The following is a 16,992-nucleotide window of genomic DNA, read 5'->3' on the forward strand; positions in this document are numbered from 1 at the left end:
AAAATAGCCATAATCTTTACATTTTCTATTTTTATGTTTATATATTACCTTATCATAGCTAAATCCTATACCACCCTATGGGGTATGAGTCAGTAGACAGTTATCCCTTCCACATGGCAACTCTCCCCATAGCAGTTTCAATATATAGCGGGTTGGCATAAGAAATTACCACCAATCTGCAAGTGACTGCACTTCCACCACTCCCACCTCCTACCACTAGGAGCATAGCCCTGCATGTTCACTACCTCCTCCAGTACTTTTAATTTTCATACATATTTTGTATTTTTTTTTATTTTTTTCTACTTTTACTTAACATTGACCTACATATAGCCTATGACCAAATACTTAACCCAAATTTTACAGTAAGGTACTGTAAACACTCCATTAAAAAAAGAAAAAAAAATCAGACCTCTTATCCAGTATAAAGTGAGGGCTAAAAATTTTACACAGATTTTCCAGATGGGGAGGCACCACTCCCGTACCCCCCAATCCCCCACTGCACAATGTGAAAGAAATAACTGTAGTTTATGATATTTACAAATGAGGAAATTCAAGTCTATTAAGGTTAAGGTTCCTAATTTTCATAACACTATGATAAAGACAAAGGCTGTTTTGTCAACAGCCTGCTTTTATTTTTTTTTCTCTAAAGTGTGGTATTTTTAAAGGCAATGTTCTCCAGGAAAGCCATCCCTGACTTTAACTTAAAGCTTCTAATGCCTCCTACACTCCCCACTACACTCCATATGTCAAATCTCAATGGTAAAGTTTAATTTTTAGATTCTTATGAAGCATTTTAGTTTCATTTTCATATCTGGATTTCCATGTGATTGCTAAATATTCATAATTTCTTTCCATAAATTCATTTGATAGTAAATATTCCTACTACCTTCTTTCAATATGACAGGGCCTATCCAAAGCGAATTTATTTTCTCCAAGCAACATGGGATTTCTTCAAATCTCTGTCCCCACACCCAAAAACTAATTCATGGTTATAGCTATAGAGCTGGAAGGGATCTCAGAAGACCTATTATTCATCTCCCTTATTCTACATACAGATAAGAAAAATGTGACATCCCGGGAAGTTCAACCCTGATCCTCTGATTTCAAATGTAGTTTTAGTGCACCTGTACCATGCTACCTTCAACACTGAATTTGCAGGTCTGAACAATACAACTGTGTAACAATGCAATCAGCATCAGCTCTAAAACTTTCTTCTACAAGTCACAATGCCAAGTATGAGAAAAATACACTTTAGAATAAGTCCTGTTATTGTTCAGTCATTTCAGTCATGTTCTTCATGACCACATTTGGGAGTTTTTTTGGCAAAGATACTGGCTTGGTTTACTATTTTCTTCTCCAGCTCATTTTACAGATGAGGAAACTGAGGCAAACAGGGTTAAGTGATTTGCCCAGGGTCACACAGCTAGTAAGTGCCTGAGGCTAGATTTGAACTCAGGAAGAAGAGCCTCCCTAACTTCAGGCCCAATACTCTATCCACTGAAACACCTAGCTGCCCAGACTAAGTCTACACAATCAATGTTGTGTCTAATGGCTGTTGCGTTTCTGCAACTGGTCCAGAGTTCATGTTAAGTGAGATTTTAGGTTTTTTTTTTCCTCCTATGCACAACGCCTAGCAGATGGTGTAAGACAATCTGTAGATAATTCTCTCAGAGTTATCAGCTATCTTGAATCATACATAGAACCTTCCAAAATTCCCTTAATTTACTATCATGCTCATATTAGGTGAGGCAGAGTGGAGTAGTGGATAGAGAGCTGACCTTAGAATCAGGAAGACCTAAGTTCAAATCCTTCATTTGACACATACCAGACATGTGACTCTGGACAAGCCATTTAACTTCTCATTATCCCCCAGAAACTCTCTAAGGCTATAAGTTGCAGGCTAGTTGCAAAAAAAAATGTATTGTAAAGGGAATTTTCTCACTGAATTTCTTACGTTGATGAATTGTCAGGTCTGACAAACAAAACAATTCCCTTTTACTAAGCAAAAGACAGAGTGACACTTCACAGGACCTCTAGGAAAAATTACTTAGGGTCATCGATGAGATGCTTCATCTAACCCTTCTCCCCTCACTTATTAATGATCGCTTCGGTGAGGGGCCCACCTGGAAGAGGTATGATGGTTAATCTCAGTTGTACAACTCAGCATCGCCTCCTGTGTTAATAGTCAAATTGTCATGTTCCATTAAGCAGAATTCTAACACAAAAATATCTGGAACCCCCGCTTCTTTGGGCCATTGCCAGTTATTCTGACCTTTGTCTTGTCACTAGACTCCAATGACTCTGGAGGAGAGAGTGAAGCTCATGACTTTGTGCAGCTTGGCCTCACTGAAATCCAAACCACACTCAAGTCAAGACATCACCTCCATGATGTCAGCCGACCTCTTTGAGAACAAAGGACAAACAACAACAGTAACTTCTTTAGAGACAAAAATTTCACCTATTCTCCCCAGGGGCAAACTCATCATCACCAATGAACAAAAATACCTGTATTTTTCAGTGATCTTTTAACAGAAAGAATAAAAAACCAAAAAGCAAATTATTCAAGTTGAGAGAACAGCATGCAGGTTGTCAATACTGTCAATATTAGTCAAGGCTATTTGAATGGGACAAGATGAAGGTGAGAAATAACTTATTCAGACAAACAAGTCTCCACCATCTTCTCTGATGGGTGTTCTGAGGCTGGGGCCACAGTGGGCTCTGGGCTCAGGAGACACAGCTGCTTTTTGCTGACTTCGGGAAGGTCTTGAATGGTACATGGCACTTCCTTGTTCTTCCTTTGAGCCAGCTGAATCACTGTCACCTTAGAAGGGCACAATGAAGCATCAGGGGCATATGAAGCAGGTTGGCAGTGTAAGAGGATGAGGAAACACTTGTAAAACTGAAAGGAGAAGAAAAAAAACAGTGACATAGAGATATAGGAAAAGGTGAAATGCATAATGATTTAATCCGTTGGCCTCTCTTTTATAATTCGCTTCATTTCAGTACACATGTATTAGGTGCCTGCTGTGTGCCAGAATCCGTAATAGGTTCTGTGGATGAAAACAAAAACAAAACACCTGCCTCAAGGAACTTATATTCTTTGCAGAAAACAGCATGTACATACTGAGTATGCACAAAGCTCATGCAAAGGAATTTCCAGCAGGGAGGGTGCTAGCAACTGCATCTCAGAAAGGGCTGGGGAATAAGAATAGACTTCTGTAATGTAAATAAAATTTGAAGTTCTTCCCCACCCCTTAATAGGCCTATGTGACCTGCTTTGAACCTGAGTCTCATGAGCCTGGGTCACAAGGATTATAATGCCCTCTGACTCTGAAGATAGGTATATATATTCTGAGGTTAGCATTTTGCTTTGGGGCTCACTCATTGGAAGAGCGTTCATGTGATTTAGCCAGATGAGACTCTGGGTAGCTGTTAAGGAGCCCCCCAGCTTTGAAAAACCCAGAGTTTGGTGCTTCTCTCTCTGGTAACTATATGTGTATTGCTTTTGGTCAGACAGTTGGAAACCTTGTCTGTTGGTCTTTGCTGTCTGTATTTGCTCTGTTTATATAATTTTTGCTTGAAATTTCTATTTGTGTTTTCTCTGAAGTTCAGGGTGCTGACTCTTCCCCTGAACTAAGTGAATGATATAGATATAGATATTTGATTAAAGTAAGATTGTTGACCCCTTTAGAGTTGCTTTCCTTTAGAAATGCAGACCAAAGAACCTGTGCTAGCAGCCCTCCTGTGTACTGGTGTTATTGGTCTTACACCCCCACAACAGCTGCAATGAGTGACTGCAATGAGTAGCTTGCAGTGAGTGACTTCCTAAAGGAAGAGTAGGATTGTATGAGGCAGAGATGAAGAGAGACACATTCTAAGCATGGGGCATAGAGATAGAAGATAGGAATGTCACGATAGGAAACAAGTGGGACAACCCAGAAAGGTAGATTAGGATTAGATTGTCAAACTCTTTGTTAAAGCCAAATGGGAATTCGTATTTTATCCTGGAGGCAACGGGGATTCACTGGACCTCCTTGAGCAAGGGAGTGACATGGTTAGACTTGTGCTTTAGAAATATCAATTTGCCAGCTATTTAGAAGATGGATTGGAGAGGGAAGAGAATGAATCCAGGGTGATCACTGAGGAGGCTATTATAGGAGTCTAGACAAGAGGTGATGAGGGCCTGAGCTAGAGTGGTGGTCATGTGAGTGACAGAAAGATAAATGTGAACTATCCTGCGGAGGTAGAATCAATAGCAGCGTCTTCATCTTAGCTGTAACACCATTTGTCTTGGGTCTAAGATTCCCATTCACCAGCATGGACATCTCCTCCTGGTATTTAATACTAGAATCACACACCACTTGTGCTGAAATCACATACTAGAAGTAATCATTATGATAGTATTGAGGTGACAAAGTACTATCGAGGGTTGTACAGTAGAAAGACCGAAGCCCTGAATTGAAAAGCTGCCTCGGTCACTTGCTACCTGTGTGAACTTAATTTCTCTCATCTTAAGTTACCTTATCTATATGACCAAATGAAGTATGAGGTGCCTTCCAGCTCTCTATTTATTATTATATATTGTGATCTTATTTATGATCCTAATATCACTTTCCCTCTATGGGCTTCATTTGCCTCATTTGTAACATGAGGTGGTTGGAGCCAATGACTTCTGAGATCCTATTGCAACTAAATCTCTGATTCTGTAAGGCATTTCAGCTCTCTGGGCCTCAGTTTTGTCCTCTGTAAAATGAAGAGATGGGAGCAAATGACCTCTTAGGTTTCTTCCAGCTCTCAACCTCTGAGCTGCTGGAAAGTTTTTTGCCAGTCTTAAAATCCTTACCAACCCAAGCCCTCCTAAATCAAAATGAATCTGATTTTTTTTTCCTTTCCTTTTCAGGAATACTTATCATGATGTCTCTGTGCAGAGAAGTGCACGTGTATGAATATATTCCATCTGTACGACAAACTGACCTCTGCCACTATCATGAACTATACTATGATGCAGCCTGCACTCTGGGCGCCTACCATCCCCTGCTCTATGAGAAGCTCCTGGTGCAGAGGATGAACCAAGGCATCCAGGATGACCTGTACCGAAAGGGGAAAGTGATCCTACCAGGGTTTAGAGCTATCAGCTGCCCATCTGATCAGTTTCCAAATTCTTAAAAAAGAAAGGAAGAAAGAAAAAGAGAAAGGTAGGAAGGACAGAAGGAAGGAAGAAAGAAAGAGAGAAAGAAAGAAAGAGAGAAAGAAAGAAAGAAAGAAAGAAAGAAAGAAATGAAAGGAAGGAAGGAAGGGAGGAAGGAAGGGAAGGGAAGGAAGGAAGGAAAGGAAGGAAGGAAAGAAAGAAGGAGAGAAAGAAAGAAAATAAAGGAGGAAAGAAAGAATAAAAACAATTTGCCAGAAATAATGTGCAATAAGGTACTACTGTTGTACTCTACACGACAAAAGAATACTTGAAGATATATTTTAGACCAACATAGTCTTGAGTCTTTAAACTGTAATTTAGAAGTAGGCATGAGGAATCTTCCCTTCCTAAGCCATTGAATATTTATTACTACTTTGCAAATAGTTAAAGGAATATATTAACAGTAAAGCTTAGCTCAAGAAAAGTACAAAATGGTGTAGCTAGAAAGAAAAATCAATGTATTTCTGTGGGTGTGACATGTCAGAAAACGTTTATGCTTTCCCAAACCACACATGCTTATTTTCAGGTTTATTGCAATCATATTTTTAAAAATATACCTGATACTGGGAAATTGTTATACACAGAAATTAATATGATGAAAGACTTTTTGATATCATCAGTGGGTTTGCTTCCTCCAGCCATACAGATGGCAACCTTAGCACACCTTCTCATCCTGTGTTATTCTTATCCATTCTTGAAAAAGAAAAATTCTCCATAGAGGATATGCCCCTCCCTAAAGATGTTTATTGGAATGTTTTTCTTTTTGTTTTGTTTTTAGTATCTTGTGAATAACAGTTAGCCATTTATTTTCTCTAGGTAGCTCACTTTTTTTTCCCAGTTCTGGGTAATCTTATATGTCATTTATTTAACACAAGTTGTCATTAGGAACATGCTGTAACCTGCTTACATTCATGCTATGTCTTTCAATTGCCTTTTGGTTTGTTGGTAATTTTCATTTTCCATGACATACATGTATTCCTTGGTGACTATTACTGGGAGAATATCGGTCTTTAAGAAATAGGCTTGTGTAAGTGACAAGCAGTTTGGTCTCAGAGAATGTCCAGTTTCTCAAATGCAAACCAGCTTAATCTCTTGCTTAATATTTGCATCTTAATATACGTTCCTTATATATGTTCATCTTAAAAGACAAACTTTGCCACTACCACCCATAAATAATCACAAGGTCTTATGCACATAAACTTCAAGGAAACATAACACCACTATTCCATACACATTTCCCCTTCTCCCTCCCTCAAAAAAGAAAAAAATCCTGGTTCTTTCATCAATTACTGAATTCTCATTTAAATATATATATGTACTATATATATACACATATATATATTTAAACTGGCAGAAAGAGCCATGTGTTGTCAGGCCTTCACAAGCCTCTTCTAATCTCTGGTCCCTTTTATCACCCAAAATTATTTGCCCTATGACTACATAGTTGAATTTCTAAAACCAAATAAAATGAAACTCAAGGAATATGAAAGAAGGCAGGTTTCCAAAGCAGCTTCTGTACAAGGAAAAGCTAGTATCCATTTTACTGTACAGAGTTTGTTTTATTTCAATATTTTCTTAAAGGAATATCAAAGAATAAAATGGAGTGTAAATAGGGAGAGTTATTGAATTACGCAGGGAAGTTACTTCACTTGGACATAGAAGTCTTAATCGCTGTAACCAAGGTTCTGCTCTCTAGCCCATTTGTGGTTGTTTTTCTTTGCTGACAATTATATTCAGGCAAGCAAGTGAAGAAGGCAGTATTTGCCTTATTTCTTCACTTGGGCTGATATCGTCTGAGTCTGACCTATCTATAGCGTAGAAGGAATGGAGTGCAGAGCAACTGTCCCATTTGCATATAAAGAATGTTCCCCACCTTAGTACTTAAAGTTCTCACAAGATTTTTGCAGGCCATCCCATGCTCCTAGCCGGCCTACTGTGATACCCATTGACTTTCAACAGATTTTTCCTGCAGGCAAATGTTAGGGATGCCAAACTCAGTTTCGTTGGGCACTTCTTTTTTTCAACAGCATGACAAAACCATAGAGTCAAATCTGAAACAGTATGAACGCATCATTCTTCCACAACAAGGCAAATTCTTAAATTTGAACAGGGAAATTTCCATCTAATGTGTCAGTAATTTGTTTCTGGGATTCCCTCCCCCCATTCAAATGTGATCACCATTGGGACAGTATTGTATAGTTATAGGAGTTCTGGTCTTGGAGTGAGGTGGGATTTATTAAACTTCCATTATTTAATACTTCAGTCTAATAAGCCTCACATTATTTATCCATAAATTGGAAATAATAATAAAATAAGTAGCTACTTCAGGGTGTGCTCAAATGAGTTAATTGTACAAGGCTCTGAAAAACTTTAAAATGTTTAAATCAATGCTATATATTATGATAACATAGAAAATGATGGTATTTTCCCTTATGAAATAGCTATGTCAGCAGGCAAATTTAAAGTCATTTGAGTAACATAGCTTAATTAGCCTTACCCATGTGATACCATCATATAACTGAAAGTCACCCCTCAGATTTCACCTTAGCAGTGAGAGTATTAGTTTAATTAAAAGCATTCTTTTGGGCAAGTGTCTGAATTTCAGGTGAGTTGGTATAAAGTGTTCAGGCCTTTTATTGAGTTGATTTTTCAGTAGTATATCATAACTAAATTCAGCGAAAAGGATGATTAAAATAATAACATCTCTTTGCTTAGTTAAGCTATTCAACCGAAAGCAGGCTGAGTAGCAGACTACCCCTGTTATTCACTAATTACCTTTAATAAAATTTAAACCAACAAGTTTTGAGTTAAGGAGAGTTTTGGCTTAAGGCCAATGAGATTGAGGGTAGTAGGAAAATCTACTATAATGGATTTTTTGAAAAATTGATTTGAGCGTAAATACAATGGACTTATTTTACACAGATATATAACCATGGAAGTTCAGTGAACATAGTGGACACTCTAATTTAAGTGATGGCCACAGTTACAGAGTGAGAGTGGTTTGTTTTGTTTGGTTTTTTTTAGGTATTTGTCATTCTTAGATGTCCCTGTTTGTTAAATTAATCTCATTAATTTTGCCCTTTCACATGATGTTGCTCCTGGATTCTTATGAACATCTCATTTTTTTTTTTGCCTAGTGCTATCATTTTATTAGTCTAGGGACCTCCTAGTTTGGAACCTTCTTCCAATAATGCTAATCAACAAGTTTATAACTTGAAGACAGAGAGTCACCTGTGTACTTGCCCATGTCGCATAGCTAATATATGTCAGAGACAGGACTTGAACCCAAGATTTGACTAGCCTATAATCTCTATGCTACATTGCCTTAGCACAGTGCTTGGCACATCATAGGTGCTTACTAAATGCTTGTTGACTTGCTTCTCTTGGGCATCATTATTACTTGGGACAAACTCTTCATTGTTGAGAAGAATTTGACCATTTAGACCAAATTTACATTTATGAGCCCCAAAGAGAATTCACAGGTGTCACTTAATCTTAACATTTTGTTTTATTACTTCATCTTTAAAATTACCTTCAAAGTCATTGGAAAAAAAAGGAAGAAAAAACACTAGACAACATAACAAAACATTTAATGTGAAATATTAGATTTTTTAGGACACTTGATTTTAAAAACAGGTGGGAACCAATCTTTGTTGACCATTCCTAATATATATTGTATATTCCAGTACAAACTTGGCTGAATGTGCCTCAGATTTCAACTGTTGAATCATTCAGGTCTCCAATATATAGCCAAGAATATCTGCATTAAACATAATGAGTAACTCTAGTGTTACCCAGATTGGTAGTTCTCTTTGTGTTTGCCACATGTTGAAGAAATGCATGTAGTACTTTTAATGAAAAGCTGCACAATATGGTCTTTCTATTTAGAGGTGGACAGAAGTACATGGTACTTATTTAATTCTTCTCTGGCACTGGCTCCCACGATCCTTCCCAGTTCGAGAAAGGAAGCTGAGCCAGATCCCATAATACTTTAATACTTCACAGTTTGTTTCCACTAAATAGCATACACTAGTCACACTAGCCAGAACTAGAGGAGAAATTGTAAAATTGTTAGCAACGTGTGTCTGCTTTATTTAACTCTTTTTCCATAATGAACACCAGTATAGGAAAAAAATACATACATCTTCCTTACAATATTATCCTAAGACTTCAATGAAAACAGTGTCCTAGGCCATATTAAATAGACGTTGAATGTTAATATCAGAAGTGAGTGAAAACCAAGCTGGTCTAAGTGTGGCCATGTATCAGGAATACCCTCTTTGCCTTAATATATCTAAATTATCCCTGTAGTTCAGGGGTTCTTCACCTTTTCTCATGTCATGGGCCCCTTTGGCAGCCTTGTGAAAAACCTGCAGTCCCCTTCTCAGAATAATGTTTTTAAATACATGAAATAAAATAAAATATATAGCTGTAAAAAGGAAACCAAAGGTTAATGAAAATAAATATCTCTTTTTCCCCATCCAAGTTCACAGACCCCAGGTTAAGTACCCTTGCTTTAAAAATAATAGACAGCAAGGCCACTTAGAGCTTCAAGAAACAATTCAGTTGAGCAGTGTTTATTAATTTATTAATTTCATTGGTTTGGCAAAACACAAAAGTATTTTTTCCAATGGCAGCTAGGTGGCACAACAGGTAGAGCACCAGGCCTGGAGTCAGGAAGACTCATCTAGCCTCAGACATTTAACAGCTGTGTGACCTTGGGCAAGTCACTTAACCCTTTTTGCCTCAGTTTCCTCATCTGTAAAATGAGCTGGAGAAGGAAATGGCAAACCACTCCAGTATCTTTGCCAAGAAAACCCTAAATGGGGTCAGTAAGGGCAGGCACAATTGAAACAACTGAATAGCAACTGTCCCAATACTCTAACAATCTGACTAATGTTTGAGGTACTCATCATGTTCAATATTTGCTCACCATTTAATCTCTCCTTTCATAGAAATTATGTCTAGAAGGAAAGAAGTGTTCCGTAAGAATACAAAAATACATTACAAATACAGAATAGAATGTGATAAGAAGAAAATGCTAGGATCAAGGAAAGAAAGGTCGGAAGGTAATATCTCCAATTAATGATACTCTGCCCTTTTGCCAAGAAGAATGACATTATTCCTATTGCCCTTGCCACCCAAAAGGTAAATTCAGACTGTCCCAGTGATAATCCTGTGTAGCTAAGTCATCTAGCCAAATTATTTGGATTATAGCCCTTCCAACAACAGAAAACAGAAAACGAAACTCTCATAGGGTTAAGTAAACAAGGCCTCAGTGTTTTTTTTAATGTAATCAGTGTTTTCAACAAAATCTAATTCTCCCACTGGCATACTGCTGCTTTTCAGAGCCATCTGAGTCCAGAAAGGAAAAAAAAAGACCTACATATTGGGGAAGTCTTTTACTATGCCAGACTTCCTTCCTCTACTAAAATTCCTTCTTTTGGTTGATATTGTGTGTGAACATGGACAGCAAAAACAAATGTTTAACATGAAGTGAAAGAATAATCTATGAAATACCTAACTCAAGCAAGTTGGTTCTTATTTAAGAGGTTAGATAGTAATCTTATGCAGACTGATCCATTAAGACAAGCTCTTGAATAATATTGGATTTTAAACATTGTTTTGTGGGGAGCCTCAATTTGGACACTCTTACTGAAGAATTTTGTATGTTACACATAACGTAGCTCCATCAAAAATTCACCTTGCTTTTAAAAAAATTCGTATGGATTTCACATACTACAAATGTACAAAGTCCACTTGTTTACATACAAAACAAATTCTTAGTGTTTCCATTTTGACTTCAGTATGGAAACTATGAGACTGAAATGAGGAGAGGGATAGGTAGATATGTATTCATATATATTGATCTGAAGCTGTGATTTGAGTTGCTTGAGGTGCTCGGAGAGTATGGTCTCCCAGCTACTCTGCATCAGAAGTAGAACTTGAATCCAGATCTTCTTAATGTTAAGACCGCTGCTTTGTCAAGCCGCCTCCTGCCTTTCATCTATACTATTTCAGATCGCTTGATTAAATCAACTTATTATTTTCTGATATTTGTGGATGTTTTCCTGATGGTTTACATGATTAATCAAGGCAGCTATATTGAGTAAATAATGTGCCAGAGCTGGTATGTTTTTTCTATATTCTGCATGTTTCCGTTGTGGAGTCATGCGGGTTTTGTAATATTGCCACTTGGGCATTAGCCTATAGGTAAGTGAAGGTATTTTTCTGTAAGTTCAAGAAGACAAAATCTCTTAATTATTTTGTCAAGTGTGTCAAACCTTCAAATTAAAAAAAAAATCTGACACGTACCTCTCTGGGCTTTGGTCGGTGGGATCTAAATATCACTTTGGATATTTCTGTCATTCTATAAAAAATGTGAATGTAGATACAGTTGTGTAACTATATACACACATATCTACACACTTTTTAAGCTTTTTTTGAGGGGGAAAGACAGGGAAATTGGGGTTAAGTGACTTGCCCAAGGTCACACAGCTAGTAAAATGTGTCAAGTGTCTGAGGCCAGATTTGAACTCAGGTCCACCTGACTCCAGGGCTGGTGCTCTACTCACTGCGCCACCTAGCTGCCCCTTACACGCATTTTTTTATGTTGCCTTTTTTTCTCTTCCATAGATCTACTTCTCGAAATCCTTTTACAGTAAGAATGTTCATTCACACTGATTCTAGTTTCAAAAAAAATCAAATAATAATTTTCATTCATTTGTTGTTGGGGTTTTTTTGAAGGGGAGAGGGAGAAATGATACGAATTTTGGTGATGATAGGAGCAATCTTGATAGAAACATTCCGACAGCAGCTTTAAAGTGTATAACTAGTGTCTACATGCTAACCAGTATACTTCATATTTAAATGCCTTGTCAGACATCAGGGTACCCTATTTAATCCTTGGAGAGGAGTTCATGTGTAACCCATGCCTTTTTGTAGGCCAATGGGAGGGAATGTATATTGGTTACATGAAAAATATATTTATCTTTACTGATGTCAGGTCAAACAAAAAAAAGTTTCCTGAGGGGTTAGTAGTGTAAAAACTTTACACCCATTACCACATCTCACATCTTGTTTTGGTCAAAATGGCACATAGTTATTCAATTCTTCAGATAGAAGCCAGTGTACTTTTTTAACAGCTTTGAGGGTTTTTTTGTATGATGATTTTTTAAATGAAATGTGTACTCTCCAAACTAATTAAAGCTTGAGGTTTTCCAAGAGTCACATTTTAACAGTGTTTGTATACATTTTAACTCTTTGATATTTTCTATTTTGGTTTTGTATATTTTTAAGTATGCACAGTGTACAGATTTTTTCTTGTAAATAAAACATGTTTTCATTTGTCTAGGAGTGCAGATCTATTCTTTAATTTGTGCACCAAATATATGTTAACCAAGCAACAACATAAGAGTTGCCCCCCCCAAAAGGTTCTACTCACCCCAAAAATGTCTTCATTAGAGAGAGTGGTGACAGGAAAAAGAGTGAATTCTTGGAAAATCCTTAGCAGTCACAACTTCAAGGAGTAGAGAGAGAATAGCAAAGGTGGAAAGGTATGAGACTGAGTGCAGATTGAGACATTTTTGGAAATGGCCAGTGTAGAAATTGGTTTTACTTGACTATACATGTTTGTCAAAGGGGTTTTATTTTTCTTGATTTCTCAATGAGGAGTAGAAGGTGGGGGGAAAGACTAAACTTGAAAATAAAATTGAATTAAAGTAAAGAGAAAACAGGATAGTTGGCTTAATTCTAATAGTTCTTTGGAAGATATTGGAGCTTTAAGTGGTCTATGAAGAAAGATTTAGAAGGATATAACCCTCATCCTAAAACTCATATAGTAAAAGATCTGAAACTGAATATAAGAATAGCCCATAGTTGAAGTTAAAATTGGAGACTTTTTTTAGTTTCTGGAGAGAGTAATTATGTGCAAGAGAGCCCCCGAAAGGCAAAATCAAGCAGGAAAAAGCTTGGAGAAAAGGGGAGGAGATAGTGGTGGAAAATGCTGTAACACATTTTTACTAGCCAAGCACCTAGACTAAGTTATCGACAAATTATGAGGTTATTTTACTTGACTGAGTTTTATTAAGCTTTTGCAATGGAAATAAATCACAAGAGGGAAGACCTCTGACATTCAAATGGCCTAGAAACATTCGAAAAATCAAATTAGCCGTGCTGTTTTAACACTTACCTTGAGTGATGAAAATCCATTAATTAAACTCACATGGAAAAAAAAAAGTCATTCATGTTTTCCAGGTTAGCATGTGAAATCCTTGAGGGGGAGCCTTGGGAATTTTTGATATGATAACTTATGTGAACAGTTGGGGAATGCTAAGGACATAAATCACTCTTGACAGATGTGCTGAATTAGAGGACATTTCTTCCTCAACCCTCAAGTTATCTTCATTTTTCTTTTTTCCCAATATGACTGCATTCTTCAAAATAATTAAAATGAAGGCCCAGCTCAACTCTTTGGGAGTGGGAGATGCCATAAGTGAAAAACACACATCAACACTTGAAATACCAAAGGATGGTTGATGATGTCACTCTAGAGGTGAATTTACTCTAGAGGTGGTATTCACTCTAGGGGTGAATAACCTCTTTATCTCCAAGAGTCACCAGAGGTGTTTAAGAGGTCTATAGGAGCCACTGTCAGGTAGAAAAAGAGATGGAAAGGGGGAAGGAACAAAAGGAGAATTGATAAAAATGGAAGAAACATTTTAAAAATGAAAATGGGCTAAGGAAATAAGATGTCCATGATACAGCTAGACCTCATCCACTCTGATTTCTAAAAGAAACCCAGATCTAGGTATGTCAAAACCTGATGAAGGTACCAAGTTCAAGAAACTCTCAAGATTAGTATTTCTGGAATGAATGTACACATTGAGTTGGGTCAATAATAGTGTTTCAATGAGGATTTTAAAGCCATTGGTTAGTTATTATTTTACTGGGAGACATTACTTTCAATGAAAGGACCTAAATTCATTTGTATGAATCCTTTGAATTCTCCACACTCTGGAATTCAGCCTAGTTATTAAAGTAAGGGTATACAAAGACTAAGATTAAAGGACTTAGAGCTGAAAAACATGTTGGAAATAATATAATTCAACTCTCTCACTTTATAGACGAAATTGAGGCCCAGAGAGGAAAAGCAACTTTTCCAATTCTCATGCATTCTTGTAATACACACAGACACAGACACACACACAGACACACAGACACACACACACACACACACACACACTCCTCTTGTTAAGAGGTATTTAGTCACAGTGACTACAGGCCACAGGATAATAGACCTAAAGCTGGAAAAGACTTTAGACATGATACAGATGAAGAAACTGAGGGCAAGAAATATTCATTGACTAAGGTCATATAAGTGGTAAATGGCAAAGCCAGGATTAGAATCCAGAGCCTATGATACCAGAATAAGTTCTTTTCCCATAGCAACACACTTCCTCCTCTGACTGAATCCAGTTCTCCTTCCATAACACTGCTGCCTCTATAGATTTTTCTCATTCTTCTTCACATTCTGGCTTTGATCACCTATTTTGAAATCTTCAAATGCAATGACCCATTACTTATCTGATTTGGCAAGAGAGGCCCAAGTTTATGGCATCTGGTCAAACTTGACATCTGTCACCTTCAACAAAATGGCTGCACTTCTTTCTCTTGATGGGTTCCTCAACATTTGTTCTGTTCTCCTAGTAATTACAGTTTCCAGTTCAGATTTCCCTTACTTCATTGGGGAGAACAATGCATCTTGTGATATAAACCTGATGCCTTAATCATTCAATTAGCTCATTGGCAACCTTTTCCTATCCCTTTACCCTCACAAAGATCTCAAGGTTTTGTGGAACTAAGTTCATAGATGATAGATTTAGTGCTAGACATAACCTTAGAGTTCAACCACTTCAGCTCCCTCATCATAACAATGAGGAAACAGACTTAGATAAGTAAAGGGATTGGCCAAAGTTTGTACAAGGAACTGGAAAAACTAGGGTTTACATCCTTTTTGAATTTTCCAGTCCAAAAATACCATTACGCTAAAAGAACATAACAGGAGGGGTAAAAACAAAATGTTTTCAACAAAATTCAGGTTATAAAGAGGAGTGAAAAGTATTCTGAGCAAATTAGTCATTTTTAAAGAAACTTCTTAGAGGAGTCTTGGAAAGAATGAGATTGATGTACTTTCACAATGCATCTTCTTGTGTAAACAGCAAAGTTTGTATCTTACCATATTTTGAACTTTTTTAGCTTCCTTTGTATTTACTAAAAAATAGTGATTTTGTTCAGAAATGTTTTTCCTTTTAAAGTTACTGTGTACAAAAAAAGAGAACTAGGGTTTGAACACAGGTCCTCTGACTCCAAACTGAGTGATTCTCATAATACAACACCGCCAATCAGGAAAAGTAGTTACTGTTTAAGAATATCAGGGGAGAAATAGTAAGTCATATTTATATTTCAGTATTTTAAAGATCCACAATTTTTCATGATCAGTAATCCCTCCAATGTAGATTCAAATCTCACTATTAATAATATCCTTAGTGGCCCTCAGAACTTAAGAGGAAAATTATAGCCAAAAAATATTCATCATTGGACCATAGATTTAGAGCTTAAAGAGATCTTGTCCAGATCTCTCATTTTACAGATGAGAAAACTGAGGCCCAGAGAACCGAAGAGGTCCACCTGAGGTGATAAAGGTCAGGGAGGGAATAAAGGAAGGCACTCTCCTGAGGACCTTCCTGGATACCATGCCCCCAGAGTAGTAGCAGAAAAAAGAAATTACAAAGCAAAGACTCAACTCCAAAGCCAACACTGCCTCTTTACCTTTTTTTCAACCTTGCATCAAGGATCTCTCAATTTCTCTTTTTAAAAAAAATATAGATCTTTTAAAGTATTTTAAAGGTGTTTTTCATATACACATACACACATATATGTATACATATATATTTCATTTTTATTTTCATAAAAATTTTTATTTTCAGTTCCAAATTCTTTCCCTCTCTCCAATCTCTCCCACGCCCATTCAGAAGGCAAGAAATACTATGCCCATTATACATATAAAGATGTGCAAAACTAAGAAAGAAGGAAAGAAAGGAAGAAAAAAGGAAGGAAGGAACAATCTTCATAAGTTCACAAAGTGGGCAATACCCCCCAGGGGGCACTGGAATGATCCAGGGGTGGCAGTAGCCTCAGGTTTAATTGGGGGGCATATAAAAAAGAAAGTAAGGAAAGGAAGAAAGAAAGGAAGGAAGGAAGCAAGGAAGGAAGGAAGGAAGAAAAGAAGAAAGGAAGAAAGGAATGGGAGTGAGGGAGAGAAGAGAGAGAGAGAGAGAGAGAGAGAGAGAGAGAGAGAGAGAAGAAAGAAAGGGAAAGGAAAGGAAAGAAGGAAGGAGGGAAGGAAAGAAGAAAAATAAAGAAAAATATGCTTAAATCTGCACTCTGAGATCATTAGTTTTCTATCAGGATGTGGATAGCAATCTGCATCATGAATCCTTTGAGATTATGGTGGATCATTGTGTTGATTACATTTACTAAGTCTTTCACAATTGATTTTCTTTAAAATGTTTCTGTTACTATGTAGATCAGGGATTCCCAAAGTTATTTGACCTACTGACCCCCTTCTAAAAAAATTACTCAGAGCTCTCCTGAAAATCTACTTTCTTTAACCCTTTAACAGTTTTTTTTTAATTTGTGTCATTTAAAAAATATTTTTCTAAAAAATGATGTATCTTAAATTTAATAATTTATTGTAAATTTGTGGATTTTTTCCTGCATTGAAATTTTGATGATGCAACATT

The 16,992-nt window shown here is 37.0% G+C and overlaps 2 protein-coding genes across 2 annotated transcripts in view; one reads left to right on the top strand and one right to left on the bottom strand.

Moving 5' to 3' along the window:
* ST6GAL2 (ST6 beta-galactoside alpha-2,6-sialyltransferase 2) overlaps positions 1-5,240 on the top strand; it is a 35,173-nt gene extending 29,933 nt beyond the window's left edge. The window contains exon 5 of the mRNA XM_036756865.1: positions 4,901-5,240. Coding sequence (XP_036612760.1) covers positions 4,901-5,166 — 266 coding nt within the window. The 3' untranslated portion in view covers positions 5,167-5,240. The remainder of the gene's footprint in view (positions 1-4,900) is intronic.
* The window catches only part of LOC118848112 (vertebrate ancient opsin-like), a 289,132-nt gene continuing 274,790 nt past the window's right edge, over positions 2,651-16,992 (bottom strand). The window contains exon 4 of the mRNA XM_036756866.1: positions 2,651-2,899. Within this exon, the coding sequence (XP_036612761.1) occupies positions 2,651-2,899 (249 nt within the window). The remainder of the gene's footprint in view (positions 2,900-16,992) is intronic.

Source organism: Trichosurus vulpecula, chromosome 4 (assembly GCF_011100635.1).
Source record: "Trichosurus vulpecula isolate mTriVul1 chromosome 4, mTriVul1.pri, whole genome shotgun sequence".
NCBI lineage: Eukaryota > Metazoa > Chordata > Mammalia > Diprotodontia > Phalangeridae > Trichosurus > Trichosurus vulpecula.